At 47.5% G+C, this 15,505-nt stretch overlaps 1 protein-coding gene across 4 annotated transcripts in view; it reads left to right on the forward strand.

The window, feature by feature from the left end:
• Positions 1 to 9,502: 9,502 nt before the first annotated feature.
• Positions 9,503 to 15,505, forward strand: part of LOC142401809 (rap1 GTPase-activating protein 2-like) — a 67,297-nt gene continuing 61,294 nt past the window's right edge. For all 4 annotated transcript variants that reach the window (XM_075487278.1, XM_075487279.1, XM_075487277.1 and 1 more), the window contains exon 1: positions 9,503 to 9,797. In XM_075487278.1, coding sequence (XP_075343393.1) covers positions 9,754 to 9,797 — 44 coding nt within the window. In that variant the 5' untranslated portion in view covers positions 9,503 to 9,753. The remainder of the gene's footprint in view (positions 9,798 to 15,505) is intronic.

A 15,505-nucleotide genomic window follows, 5' to 3' on the forward strand; every position in this document is an offset into this window, starting at 1 on the left:
AAGTCTGCTATGTAGCTTATCTGTGTGCAAATGCAGTCTCACTCGCACCCAGCTAACATAACAATGGACACAAACACTTAACTACGCACGTCTTGATCAATTCAGTCAAATGCGCTTTTACGCATCCGTTTTCAGCCCCATGGATAGAAACCGACAGGGTTATAGAGCAGTAATAGCTTTTCTGGCAAACGCAATTTCACTCATTCTGTTTACTTCATTCACAATGTAACTGGAACAATATCACGTGAACATACCAGGCAAACATAAAACTGTTAAAGTCCCAATACAAAGAGGAGATGGACGGAGGGAGGGAGAAGAAAAGAGAAAGAGAAAGGAATCATATATTCATAAACAGATTTATAAGAGCTTCGGGTGATCTTACCTTACGATGAATTTGCATACGGTAATTAATCCATAAGCGGAAAGCGCCGTGGCCTCCAACTGGCAAAGTCATTCACCAGTCCATCTGGGTCCAGTGATTTCACGACCGCAGGCTCAACGGCCATCAACATGAGGTGGGTAAGTCTGTCATCACCCATCGTCGTCCTCAGGTGTGTTTTGACTCGTTTTAAAACGGAGAAAAACCTCTCGTTGGATGCAGTTGACACAGGTATAGTAGCTGCAATTTGAAACACTTTGATTACCTCTGAAAAAGGCAACAGACATGGTGTTGAGCTGCGTCAGAGCCAGCATGATGGTTTTCTCCTCCGTGTCTTTTGCTGTGTGACACTGGGAACTGAGATTAATTCGTCATACAGTTGTGCAAACTGTTCCATTTGAACTACATCCATGAAATGGGGAGATGAACAATCAAATGCCTGGATAGCATTAAGTAGCTCATCATTATCTGTAAATCGTCGATCTAACTCAGAGATGAAGGGGTCTATTTCAAAGTATAAGTCTTTTTTCTTGGTCATCTCCTGTTTGTCTCTGGCCACTTGATGATCCGACAATAAATCCTGCCAAAGCTTTGGACACTCTCCGTGCTCTTGCTGGTCGCACTGGGCCTGTGTCGCTGCTCGGGAGGCCGAGCTCTGTGGAAAATGCCTTGGCTCTGCTCAGTGTGTCCTGGTACTCTTTATCTGACCTCATCTTTTCCAGCTGGGTCTTAGTACTCCGTACGAGATTGGAAGCCATCGTTATTGCAATGTCTTTTGTCTGGAGCTGTTCAGACAGTCCATAAGTGAGACTCAAGATTTTCTCCAGGACATGAAGACGCATAATAAAAGTGACTGTCAGCATATTCAACCTAAGTCCAGCTGCTTCAGTTGAACCCTCTGCATGAGCATCAATAGTGGCATCTAGCACAGCGAGTATAGCCTCGTAGCGCAGTTTGATTTTCTGCAGAGCCCTATACCAGTACAGCCACCGAGTCGGGCGGGTGCGCTCCAAGGGCAGTACTTTGTTGTATCCTAAGTTCTTTTGAGCTTCGATGAAAAGCATGTGTCTGGTATTGATATCTGCAATAAAAGTATATAGTGTTTGAACAACACTGAAAAACTCAGCCATCTCCGGTATTTTATCGAGCTCACGAGCACAAGATTTAGTCCATGTGCATGACGGTGTACGTACGCTGCATGCGGCACTTTTTCGCGTATCACAGCCTGCACTCCGCGCACATTGCCCCGCATAACACTTTGCCCCGTCGTAGCATCGCGCAACACACAGCTGAATATCTAGACTTGATAACTCCTTTATTATTTGCTGGTCCAGGGATTCAGCTGTCAAGTCCTTCATGTGATATGTTCCAATGGCCCTTTCCTTTATGATCCCCTCATGTACATAACGGATCAAAATGGCCAGCTGCTCCTTCTTAGACAGGTCTTTCGTTTCATCCACTAAAACTGAAAAGTAGCGTGCTTCTCCTACTTCACTGATGATCATATTTCTGATCTTTTCTCCAATAACTCTCACCATATCATTCTGAGCCTCTGGGGAAGAATAGTGCGCATACCCGTGTTCCTGTTTGCTTTTCACGTTCTTGTCATCTGTTGCAACAACATCCAAAAGTTCAAGGAAATTTCCTTTGTTTTCAGCCTCATCTTGGTAGGGTCCGTCTTCCCAGAAACGACGTGATTTTGAACAAGGATTTGAGGTGATCCCGGTTCTTCTGCACCTCATCTGTCCTGTTTGCGTCAATCCGACTTGCGATGGATTCCTTTTGTCTACTGGACACAGCCTTAAAGTTACACCACGCTATTGCAGCCCAATTGTGTCTACTGCTCCCTTGTTGATCCCGTAGATTTTTTTTCATGTTCTTCCAACATGTGTATCCAGTGTCTGTGAACACACGCCGTCCATGCCTGTCACCTGATACAGTTGAGGCTCCTCCAAAATGACGACATGCAAAGCAATAGACTGCATCTTCTTGCATAGAATATTCAACCCAGTCATAATTCTGATAAACACTGACATTAAAGCGTCTTCCATTTCGAGTTGGGAAGTGGGTCAAACGAGGACGCCTGAGTCCGTCTGTTCTACATCCACTAATATCCTTCTTTGCTCCAGTTGACCCAGTGGCTGCTACTGCTGTAGTTGTACTGGCGCCCGCACCCGGGCCTTGACCTTCCTTATCGCTGTCCAAGTCTGATCCAGCTATTTCAATCTGAGAAATCTCAGATTCAATTTGAGAAGTCGGTGTGAAGGAGTTCTCAGACTCCGCGCATGTAGTCTCCGTCTCCCTGTTAGCATTAGCGTTAACATTAGCATTAGCATTAGCGGCGGAGGTGCTGAAGTTAACAGGCTGAATCCCGCCTTCACTACCTGGTCCTCCTTCCTCCGCCGCTGGGGCAACATTATACCCATCGTCACCTGCCCTTTTTTTGGTGAAAAATAAATCCAAAGTTTTCTGCTTTCTTTTCATATTAGATATTAATTCGCAAACAACAAATCCCGCCGATAACGTCAGCTTTGACCTCCAGGCTGCGTCATCTCGTGGGGGGGGGGTACCACATGTCAAAAGGGGATACAAGTTTTGGGGAAGATGATACTTAGATAAATTGATTGTGTTGTTCAGAATTTCATTTGTAGTTAATTTATATGTATTAAATAATAAAATAATCAATACAAATTCCATAGTAATTCCATAATTTTTTTTATTTTTTTTTTTAAAGAAAAAAGGAAAAACGAACATTTACATTTTCCCCTGGAGCCAAGGTGTGGCTCATGTGGCCATACCCAATTGACGCCCATGGTTGGTGGTTTGGGAAGGTTAGGGAAGGTTCAGGTCTCCAGGAAATGCATGAAAGCTTCTGTAATGTCCTCTGCAGCGACAGGTGTGACTGTGTGTGTTGTGGCCTCCTGCTCAGCCTGGCCTTCATCATCCGGACAAAATGTTCGTGTCCCTCAGCAGCACGAGGCTCCCACCAGTGCTGGCAGAGATGTGGCGTCACACAGCTCCGTACATATGCCGCGTACCAGCATGCCAGGCTTTTAAAGAGCTGCTGCCTTTTGTTTACAGTTTTTAGTGAAAAAAGGGAATGACGACTGTATTAAAGCGGAACGTCAACATTATGTCCCAATCATTTCGAGTTGTTTATCGAACTTCTGAAGTCTCAAATGAAAGTGGGGCTCTCTGCCATAACGGTTCGGTGAATTAATCGATGTTTTTGTGCAGTAACTGTTGATGTGTGCTAATTATTGCTGCTTATATGATGTCACTCAGCTAAATGAAGCAGCTTCTCTCTCTGATGTTCACACTCGCACTTTGTTTTGGCCACATCTTGCAGTCATATGTGGACCTTGGTGTCCCACCATGTTTTCACGTAGAAACTAGGGCTGGGCGAGTTAACTCGTTATTATAGAGTTAACTCGTTAATTATTTAACACCGATAAATATTTTATCGCGCATTAGCGCAGGCTTTTATTTTGTAAAAGTCTGTTGCTCACAGGCTTTTATTTTGTAAAAGTCTGTTGCTCACAGGCTTTTATTTTGTAAAAGTCTGTTGCTCACAGGCTTTTATTCTGTAAAAGTCTGTTGCTCACAGGCTTTTATTTTGTAAAAGTCTGCTGCTCACAGGCTTTTATCTTGTAAAAATCTGTTGCTCACAGGCTTTTATTTTGTAAAAGTCTGCTGCTGTGGAACAGGAAAAGAAAGTAATTGGCGGATCCACCAAACATGGAGAAGGGTACGGAACTTTTACTCGGCCATTTTCATGTTAAAGTTCTTCCAGACGGCGGAGTCGACAGAACCAAAGTCATCTGTAAACACTGCCAAGTTGAATTGTCTTCTCAGCGTAGTAGTTCCAGTCTAAAATATCACTTAAAGGCAAAACACACAACTGATAGCAGCAAGTCATTCAAGGAAACAGACAGTGGAGCGAGGCTTCTACATAAAAACTACAGAAAGATGCTGATGTTAAAAGTGTGTTTGCACAACAAATGTTATGGCACTTTCATTCATATGGCAGCACATTTAAAAGAAAGCTAAATGCTAAAAGCTATACGCTACTTTTGGATTCATTTTTGGATTCTGCGTACAAATGCGATTAATCGTGATTAATCAGGGAAACCATGTGATTAATTAGATTAAACATTTTAATCGTTGCCCGGCCCTGGTAGAAACACGGATTTTACCTGAAGAACACACACTCTGCTCTTTACTTTGACAGACTGGACGAACACATTTCGATTGAAATAGCCTTAGACGCCAGAAGTTCCTGTTTTTTGTTGTTTGACTTTGTGGATAAATAAAGTTTGTGTGAATCTGAGTCGTGACGTTTTCATTCTTTATTAATTAGTTATTCGTGTTGATGCAGATTCATTTTCTTTAAACTGAATAATGGCAGAGTTTGGTTCCTTTACACCACGATGTGAAAACTTTTCTGTTTTCACTCCGGTTGCAATGAGCTGTGTGGCCAGTAGAGGGCGCTGTTGGCGGTTCACTTTGACAGCCTCGGGGACAACAGGAAGGGGTACGTACTGTGTATGAAGTGACTCTGTGCAGGTCCTGTTCTCCACCGTCCCCACAGCGGTAATTGGATGTAAATGTATTCAGCTGCTGAGCTGCTGAGGATTTTCTCACAGAGCTCCACATTAGAGCTCAGTCAGACGCCCTGATGGAGCCATTTGTTGTGGTTTCATTTACTTCTCTCCCAGACTCAGAGGTTTTGTTGCTCCAGCAGGCGTTTTAATCTCGGGCTTTTGTTGGTTTCTGTCGGTGCAGAAATGTTCCACCTTGAGTCAACAGGGTGAAATATTAACCCTCTTCACACACTGACCTAGCTTACATTTTACCAGAGCTGTGGAAACATTTGGAAATACTAAAGTCCAGAGCTGAGATGAACATCTGCACACGAAGGCTGAGAAATGTGTTTCATCTTCTTTTAATCGATTCAACCGGGGGTCTAAATAATAATGTAGCTCTCCACCAGGTGAGGAGCACAACTCTGATGTAGAAATACAGAATGTTGTGGCCTAAAATGAGACCTTCCTCCTCCCAAAGCACGTTGGTGCAGGCCTGAGTACAACCTATGAGCACGTTAACCCTTTAACGTCCTGCTATAACCTGGTTTAGGCATCACACACCTAGCTAGGTTGGCTGTGTTGCTGCTGTTTGGTTTCTGAGTCTCTGGCGAGGGCGGGGCAGGTTTCCTGGGAGTCTGGATCACACCTGGTCTTCATCTTCCCCGTCACACCGATGTGTTTTTCCTCTACAGAGCCATGAGATCTCCCGGCTGTAATCATCTTTTCCAAAGCTGTCAGACATCCAACTTTTAACAGAGTCTGCGCAGCTGAGAAAAAGTTAAAGAGAAATACAGCCGAGTGTCATCTGCATAGAGGGAGGACATGTCCTTAAAGCGATACTCTGGAGTAGATTCACCCTGGGGTCATTTGAACCGTGACATCCAGCCAAGTAGCCCACCCGCAGTTTTTTCGATATTGGCTGAACATCAGCTGAGTTACTGAGTTATCCCGATTAGCTTCGTACAAGCGTTAATGGATCCTGGTCCGTATCTCCAAAATTACCACACTAAAATCACATGCCATGACACCAAACTTCTACAGTAGTACAAATATGGTCTGTACTCACCAAACGATGCATTTGGAAGTTTGTACATAGTCCAGGAGTTTATTATTATCAACACAAGCCTGATAGCTTCTCTGCAGCTAAAGCTGCGTCGACGTCACTTCAGGGAGCTGGGAGCTTCAAAGTAAGATGAGGGTTGATCTACTACTGTAGACAACAAAGTATATGCTATATTCTACATGTTTTTTTTATGAATTTTTATGTTGTAGTTGTGAAATTATTTTATCAATGGAGAAATTGAGCAGCCTTGCTTTGTTGTCTACAGTAGTAGATCAACCCTCATCTTACTTTGAAGCTCCCAGATCAAGGAAGTGACGTCGACGCAGCTTTAGCTGCAGAGAAGCTATCAGGCTTGTGTTGATAATAATAAACTCCTGGACTATTTTCAAACTTCCAAATGCATCGTTTTGTGAGTACAGACCATATTTGTACTACTGTAGAAGTTTGGTGTCATGGCATGTGATTTTAGTGTGGTAATTTTGGAGATACTGCCAGGGTCCGTTAGCGCTTGTACGAAGCTATTCGGGATAACTCAGTAACTCAGCTGATGTTCAGCCAAGATCGAAAAAACTGCGGGTGGGCTACTTGGCTGGAAATCACGGTTCAAATGACCCCAGGGTGAATCTACTCCGGAGTATCGCTTTAAAGAGGGAGCAGATATAACAGGAACAATAAAGGCCCCAGAACTGAACCCTGTGGGACGCCGTAGGAGAGAGAAGAAGCTGCAGCCACAGAAAAGGAAAATGTCCTCTGACTCACATATAAAACAGGTTTCTGCCTTCTTTCACCTTCGTAATATTGTTAAAATCAGGAACATCTTGTCTCAGAGTGATGCAGAAAAACTAGTCCATGCATCTGTTACTTCAGGATTGGACTGCTGTAATTCTTTATTATTGGGCTGTCCCACATATTCTCTGAAAAGCCTTCAGCTGATCCAAAATGCTGCAGCCAGAGTTCTGATGAGAACTAAAGCCTGGTTTATAGTCGGTAACGCAAGACGCAAAGCAAGACGCAAGAAGAAACGCAAGCCCTTGCGCGGTTGCAAGCCCCCCATTGCGAGCTTGCGTGTGTCACCTCAATTTTCTAAACTTAACGCAAGAAAAGACGCAAGCCTACTACTTGAAAACGACATACTCATCGATCTGACAGCATGCAGAGCGTTTACACACAGTGCACTTCACTCCTGTCCGAGCCGAAATCAGCCGGCCTGAAAAGCTGATTTCGCTTAAGCTATAAACTCTGTAAATATATAACTTTAGCAACATTTGAAACATTTTCAGGCGAGAAAGTAGTCGTTTAGACCCCCAAAGTGTTGAAAATCTGAAAAATTACCGGCTATTTACAAGAAGAAGAAGCATGAATCACTCGAAGAGGTCCTGGCGGTGAATTTGCTTTCATCATAGTAGGCTTGTCATTGAAAAAACCCGCTACTCCACCTACTGTCCTGGCGGTGAATCGCCATGCAGCACACGCAAGCGCCGACAAAGCAAAATGAAGTATAAACGTCTCGAGCCATTAACATACGCGCAAGAAGAAAGCGCAAGGGCAGTTAAAAGAAGTATAACTCAGCCTTAACAGCAGAGATCATATTTCTCCAGTTTTAGCTTCTCTTCATTGGCTCCCTGTTAAATTCAGAATAGAATTTAAGATTCTTCTCCTTACATATAAAGCTCTTAATGACCGAGCTCCATCATATCTTAAAGATCTCATTATAAGATATTTTCCCAACAGAGCACTTCGTTCCCAAACTGCAACTTTAGTTGAGGTTCCCAGAGGTTCTATAAGTAGAATGGGATGCAGAGCCTTCAGTTATCAGGCCCCTCTCTGTGGAACCAGCTGCCAATTTGGGAGGCAGAGCCTTCAGTTATCAGGCCCCTCTCTGTGGAACCAGCTGCCAGTTTGGGAGGCAGAGCCTTCAGTTATCAGGCCCCTCTCTGTGGAACCAGCTGCCACTTTGGGAGGCAGAGCCTTCGGTTATCAGAACCCTCTCTGTGGAACCAGCTGCCAGTTTGGGAGGCAGAGCCTTCGGTTATCAGGCCCCTCTCTGTGGAACCAGCTGCCAGTTTGGGAGGCAGAGCCTTCAGTTATCAGGCCCCTCTCTGTGGAACCAGCTGCCAGTTTGGGAGGCAGAGCCTTCAGTTATCAGGCCCCTCTCTGGGGAACCAGCTGCCAGTTTGGGAGGCAGAGCCTTCAGTTATCAGGTCCCTCTCTCAGGAACCAGCTGCCAGTTTGGGAGGCAGAGCCTTCGGTTATCAGGCCCCTCTTTGTGGAACCAGCTGCCAGATTGGGAGGCAGAGCCTTCAGTTATCAGGCCCCTCTCTGGGGAACCAGCTGCCAGTTTGGGAGGCAGAGCCTTCGGTTATCAGAACCCTCTCTGTGGAACCAGCTGCCAGTTTGGGAGGCAGAGCCTTCGGTTATCAGGCCCCTCTCTGTGGAACCAGCTGCCAGTTTGGGAGGCAGAGCCTTCAGTTATCAGGCCCCTCTCTGTGGAACCAGCTGCCAGTTTGGGAGGCAGAGCCTTCAGTTATCAGGCCCCTCTCTGGGGAACCAGCTGCCAGTTTGGGAGGCAGAGCCTTCAGTTATCAGGTCCCTCTCTCAGGAACCAGCTGCCAGTTTGGGAGGCAGAGCCTTCGGTTATCAGAACCCTCTCTGTGGAACCAGCTGCCAGATTGGGAGGCAGAGCCTTCAGTTATCAGGCCCCTCTCTGTGGAACCAGCTGCCAGTTTGGGAGGAAGAGCCTTCAGTTATCAGGCCCCTCTCTGTGGAACCAGCTGCCAGTTTGGGAGGCAGAGCCTTCAGTTATCAGGCCTCTCTCTGAGGAACCAGCTGCCAGTTTGGTAGGCAGAGCCTTCAGTTATCAGGCCCCTCTCAGTGGAACCAGCTGCCAGTTTGGGAGTCAGAGCCTTCAGTTATCAGGCCCCTCTCAGTGGAACCAGCTGCCAGTTTGGTAGGCAGAGCCTTCAGTTATCAGGCCCCTCTCTGTGGAAGCAGCTGCCAGTTTGGGAGGCAGAGCCTTCAGTTATCAGCCCCCTCTCTGAGGAACCAGCTGCCAGTTTGGGAGGCAGAACCTTCGGTTATCAGGCCCCTCTCTGAGGAACCTCACACTCCTGAAAGCCAGCTGTCCCAAACATTCTGGAGCCTGAGATGAGGGACTGTTGATAAAAATGTTTGTACTTTCTGTATTTTCTCCATGATGGGAGATCTGAGAGCTTTAAATTGAAGTAGAATGTGACTTTAATCACATCTGAACCGTTTGTTTTAGAGTTTTCCTCTGAGGAGCAGAGAGAGATGGGGGGGGCTACAAACTGAGTGTTTGTTCGAGCTCTCAAAGCGCCTTTTGTCTTTGTGTGTCCAGGCAGAGAGATCATTACGTAACATGAAATGCAGTAAACTGACAGGAGTTTATCTCCATTCATTATGTATAAGTTTGAGTCTCTGCTGCTTCTTCATCAGAGCGGGTGGAGATGTGTTCCTCCACCCCTCCCTCCTCCTCTCTGTGTGAGCGGTGAACTGAAGTGTGAGATCCAGACGACGGAGAGAGAAACATTAACGCAGGAGGAGGCACAGAGGGAGGGAAGGGAAAGGGAGGAGGCGAAGGATGAGAGTATTTATAGGTGGAGAGATGAGGAGGTAGACGGACCGCGAGCAGAGCCGGAGGGAGGCTACAAAGGGAGGAGGATCCCGACACAATCAGAAGAAAAGGAGCACAAAGAGGAGGAGGCGCCATGCTGAGGAGGAAGAGGAGTGTGTCGTTCGGAGGCTTCGGATGGTAAGAGTCCTTTTGTTTCCTCTCAGAAACGCTCAAACCATCTCGTCTCTTCGCACTTTCGGGTCTTTGAGTTCATTCCCAGCCCGGGCTGCACTGAAGTGACATCACTGTGACATCGCCAGCCCCAAACGGCGTCTCCCCCCCACCCCGAAATGTGATGATTCAAATCGAGCTTTTCTGCTCCGCAGCGGCGGGCCGGCGGCGGGCCGAGTTTTCGGTGGGTTTTGTTGGACAACTTCTGAGGCTGCCCCCTTGTTTCCAGCCGACTGAGGCCGGACAAAAAAAGCAGTTAATTAACAACTTTCTGTGTTCTCTGGGTTGTTGTGACTCTGGTGGTCTGCAGGTGTTATTCTGGGCCTTTCCCAGAGAAAAGACGTTTCTTTCTTTGCTTTGTGTTGTAAAATAAAAAGGGACGAAGGCTCCATAACAAACCAATTGCTAAACACATTTAAAACCCAAAATAATAAATTTTTTTGACGCTCTGAGACAGGAAGCAAAAATAAGTCCAATATAATTTCTTAAAGGCCCAGAAAAAAACTTTCTGCAGACATCGCCTCCGAACTTTCTGAAGACTTCGCCTCCAAACTTTCTGCAGACATCGCCTCCCACGTTTCCGCAGACATCGCCTCCGAACTTTCCGAAGACTTCGCCTCCGAACTTTCCGCAGACTTCGCCTCCGAACTTTCAGCAGACTTCGCCTCCAAACTTTCCGCAGACATCGCCTCCCACGTTTCCGCAGACTTCGCCTCCAAACTATCCGCAGACATCGCCTCCCACGTTTCCGCAGACATCGCCTCCGAACTTTCCGAAGACTTCGCCTCCGAACTTTCCGCAGACTTCGCCTCCGAACTTTCAGCAGACTTCGCCTCCAAACTTTCCGCAGACATCGCCTCCCACGTTTCCGCAGACTTCGCCTCCAAACTATCCGCAGACATCGCCTCCCACGTTTCCGCAGACATCGCCTCCCACGTTTCCGCAGACTTCGCCTCCAAACTATCCGCAGACATCGCCTCCCACGTTTCCGCAGACATCGCCTCCCACGTTTCCGCAGACTTCGCCTCCGAACTTTCAGCAGACATCGCCTCCCACGTTTCCGCAGACTTCGCCTCCCAACTTTCCGCAGACATCGCCTCCCACGTTTCCGCAGACATCGCCTCCCACGTTTCCGCAGACTTCGCCTCCGAACTTTCTGGAGACATCGCCTCCCACGTTTCCGCAGACATCGCCGCCCACGTTTCCGCAGACATCGCCTCCCACGTTTCTGCAGACTTCGCCTCCGAACTTTCTGGAGACATCGCCTCCCACGTTTCCGCAGACATCGCCTCCCACGTTTCCGCAGACATCGCCGCCCACGTTTCCGCAGACATCGCCTCCCACGTTTCCTCAGACATCGCCTCCCACGTTTCCGCAGACATCGCCTCCCACGTTTCCGCAGACTTCGCCTCCCAACTTTCCGCAGACATCGCCGCCCACGTTTCCGCAGACATTGCCTCCCACGTTTCCACAGACATCGCCTCCCACGTTTCCGCAGACATCGCCTCCCACGTTTCCGCAGACTTCGCCTCCCAACTTTCCGCAGACATCGCCGCCCACGTTTCCGCAGACATTGCCTCCCACGTTTCCACAGACATCGCCTCCCACGTTTCCGCAGACATCGCCTCCCACGTTTCCGCAGACTTCGCCTCCCAACTTTCCGCAGACATCGCCGCCCACGTTTCCGCAGACATTGCCGCCCACGTTTCCGCAGACATTGCCTCCCACGTTTCCGCAGACTTCGCCTCCAAACTATCCGCAGACATCGTCGCCCACATTTCCGCAGACATTGCCTCCCACGTTTCCGCAGACTTCGCCTCCAAACTATCCGCAGACATCGTCGCCCACATTTCCACAGACATCGCCTCCCACGTTTCCGCAGACATCGCCTCCCAACTTTCCGCAGACATCGCCGCCCACGTTTCCGCAGACATTGCCTCCCACGTTTCCGCAGACTTCGCCTCCAAACTTTCCGCAGACATTGCCGCCCAACTTTCCGCAGACATCGCCTCCCACGTTTTCGCAGACTTCGCCTCCGAACTTTCCTCAGGCATCGCCTCCGAACTTTCCTCAGACTTCACCTCCGAACTTTCAGCAGACATCGCCTCCCACGTTTCCGCAGACTTCGCCTCCCAACTTTCCGCAGACATCGCCTCCCACGTTTCCTCAGATTTTGCCTCCGAACGTTTCCTCAGACTTCGCCTCCGAACGTTTCCTCAGACTTTACCTCCGAACGTTTCCTCAGACTTCGCCTCCGAACGTTTCCTCAGACTTCGCCTCCGAACTTTCTGCAGACATCGCCTCCGAACTTTCCTCAGACTTCGCCTCCGAACGTTTCCTCAGACATCGCCTCCGAACTTTCCTCAGACATCGCCTCCGAACTTTCCTCAGACATCGCCTCCGAACTTTCCTCAGACTTCGCCTCCGAACTTTTCTCAGACATCGCCTCCGAACTTTCCTCAGACTTCGCCTCCGAACTTTCCTCAGACTTCGCCTCCGAACTTTCCTCAGACTTCGCCTCTGAAATTTCCTCAGACATCGCCTCCGAACTTTCCGCAGACATCGCCTCCGAACTTTCCGCAGACTTCGCCTCTGAAATTTCCTCAGACATCGCCTCCGAACTTTCCGCAGACATCGCCTCCGAACTTTCCGCAGACTTCGCCTCTGAAATTTCCTCAGACATCGCCTCCGAACTTTCCGCAGACATCGCCTCCGAACTTTCCGCAGACATCGCCTCCGAACTTTCCTCAGACTTCGCCTCCGAACTTTCTGCAGACATCGCCTCCGAACTTTCCTCAGACTTCGCCTCCGAACGTTTCCTCAGACATCGCCTCCGAACTTTCCTCAGACATCGCCTCCGAACTTTCCTCAGACATCGCCTCCGAACTTTCCTCAGACTTCGCCTCCGAACTTTTCCGCAGACATCGCCTCCGAACTTTCCTCAGACATCGCCTCCGAACTTTCCTCAGACTTCGCCTCTGAAATTTCCTCAGACATCGCCTCCGAACTTTCCGCAGACATCGCCTCCGAACTTTCCGCAGACTTCGCCTCTGAAATTTCCTCAGACATCGCCTCCGAACTTTCCGCAGACATCGCCTCCGAACTTTCCGCAGACTTCGCCTCTGAAATTTCCTCAGACATCGCCTCCGAACTTTCCGCAGACATCGCCTCCGAACTTTCCGCAGACATCGCCTCCGAACTTTCCGCAGACATCGCCTCCGAACTTTCCGCAGACACACAGATTTCAGCCTTTCTGACTCGCTGGTGCTGCATCAGCCACTTCTCTGTCAGATGTCTGGTGGGGATGTGGATGAGTGAGAGGAAGGAATTTAAAGTAGCTCCTCTCTGTCATTCTGGTTTAAGTAAATCTGAGAACAAACTGTGTTCAGACTCTTACACAAACCTCCTTTTCAGTCATTCACTCCCTCTAATCCGTTTAACTTCCTCTCCTCCACATTTTGCTTTTTCTCCCCCTTTTGTCTTTTTCATGCTTTCTTATTTCCTTCCACACCTCCTTTGCTCTCACATTCAGTCATTTCTCTTTATATCCTTGTTTCCCTCCATCTTTCCTCCTTTTTCTACATGTGGGCACTCTGTCTTTCATTTTATCCCTAAAGTTTAACCTCCTTTCTGTGCTTCCATTTGCTCCTTCTCTTTGTCCTTATTTAATATCATAACTCTGTCCTTAACCTCTTGGTTTAGCCTTTCAACATCCTTGTTTTCTTTAACTCTTCTTCACGTCTTTACAGAAAACCTTCTTTACTTCCTCCTTCTTCGTCTCTGTGTTCATAAGACCGTCACAGATGGCGCACCCTCACAGATTTCCTCATCATCTCTCCATCCTCCCAGTGTTTAGCCTGAGCCGACTAATAGAGTTGTAGTATTTAATAATGCAGGAGCAGCTGCAGCAGCAGTTTATTATTAAGCCTTCACTTTAACTTCAACGTTGTAGAATTCAATCAGAAAATGTTGATTGAGGCGACATGAAAGGAAACTGTTGGTTGTAATAAAGATGTAAAATAATCTGATGTTATATCCTTTCTTTTAGCGTTTCGTACATAGAAAGGTTATAGGTTATATGAATATAATTACATCCATTTCCTAAGTTTCAAAGGCTTTTATTGACTATTCCATCAAGTTGAAGCAAAGAGTCGATATCTGCAGTGTTGGCCTTCTTTTTAAAGTTGGTGCTGGCTGCTGTCGGTCACCTTCTGACCAGAATCCTGACTGATGGCAGCCCGCTGTTCCATCATCAGTTTGTCAGAATCTGTGGACTTTAGTTTGTCCTCGTGGGATTAAGGTCCCGGACGTTTCTCGAGCCTCTTCGTTATCCTTTTTGCCTCCTGTGCTCCATCCTGCTTTGTTCTTCAACATGTTCCTGGATGGTTGGCAGAAGCTGCTCTGAGGAGGTTCTGGTACCGTTCTTTGTCCCCCATGAAGGGTCTCGGGTCCAATCCTTGAACTTTCTGCAGTACATCAGCCTGTCTTGATGTTTTCTTAAAGTGAAGCAGCTTCTTTGCTGCCCTCACTTTAAGAAGGGCGCCCCATCCCGCAGCTGGACCACCTTTAGGAGGCGGTCCCGGGAAGCCCTGAAACCTTCTTACAACAGCCGAACCTCTCTCTAATAGTTGATAGTAGAAGCAGAATCCTCACCTGTGAAGCCTTTTTCATGCAAAGTGAGGATGGTTAAAGGTTCGCCTCTTCTGACTTGAAGCTGTGTAACATCCCATATCAGCAACATCATTTATGAACATCTTCTTACCCCCTGCTGCGTCCTGTGAGCAGAGTTCCAGCCTCGTTTTGGTGCTGATGAAGGTAGTCCGGCTAGTTCCTTTCCTTCTCTTTTCCTTTCGTTTCATTTTGTTTCCTTTTGTTTCCTTTCCTTCTCTTTCCTTTCCTTTCCTTTCCTTTCCTTGTTTCCTTTCCTTTCCTTCCCTGTAGACCGTGCAGAGCGAGCAGTCCCCTGCTTCCGAGCAGCAAACACCGTAACAGGTGCGGCTATCGCTAGGTGGCTGAACACATTGATATGAAGGGAGAGAAAATAGGGCCAAGCGATTGTGAGCTCTGACTTTTTCCTGGAGAACCATTTTGTGATGCAAATGTATTACTCTGTTGAACACATATTGTTTTGAGAAGCAAAACGCTTTATGTTTTAAACCCCAGCCAACTAGCCGGACTACCTTCATCAACACCAAAACGAGGCTGGAACTCTGCTCACAGGACGCAGCAGGGGGTAAGAAGATGTTCAGAAATGATGTTGCTGATATGGGATGTTACACAGCTTCATGTCAGAAGAGGCGAACTGTCCCTTTAAAGCATCCAGTCTGCAGCAGGGCGGAGGCACCTCCACCCTCATCAACACCTTCACCTGAGATGATGTCAGCAGAGCTGAATGTTCATGGCAAAGATGGACTCGTCTGATCCCTCTTCATAACAAATCTGTAATATCTATAAAGAGCTGCTCTTTATTATAAAGAAATATAACATCTGCAAATATGGATTTTATTTTTACGTATTAACACAAAATGCATCCTTCACTGAGTCTAACTTTTATACAATTTGACGCGTTAGTTTTTGTGCCAGCTTGCTGACTCTAGAACACTTTGGTATCCAGAGGAGTTCATGGTGGACTCAATGGCTGCGAGGTGCCCAGGTGCTGTGGCTGCAGAACCAGC

Source organism: Odontesthes bonariensis, chromosome 16, assembly GCF_027942865.1.
Source record: "Odontesthes bonariensis isolate fOdoBon6 chromosome 16, fOdoBon6.hap1, whole genome shotgun sequence".
NCBI lineage: Eukaryota > Metazoa > Chordata > Actinopteri > Atheriniformes > Atherinopsidae > Odontesthes > Odontesthes bonariensis.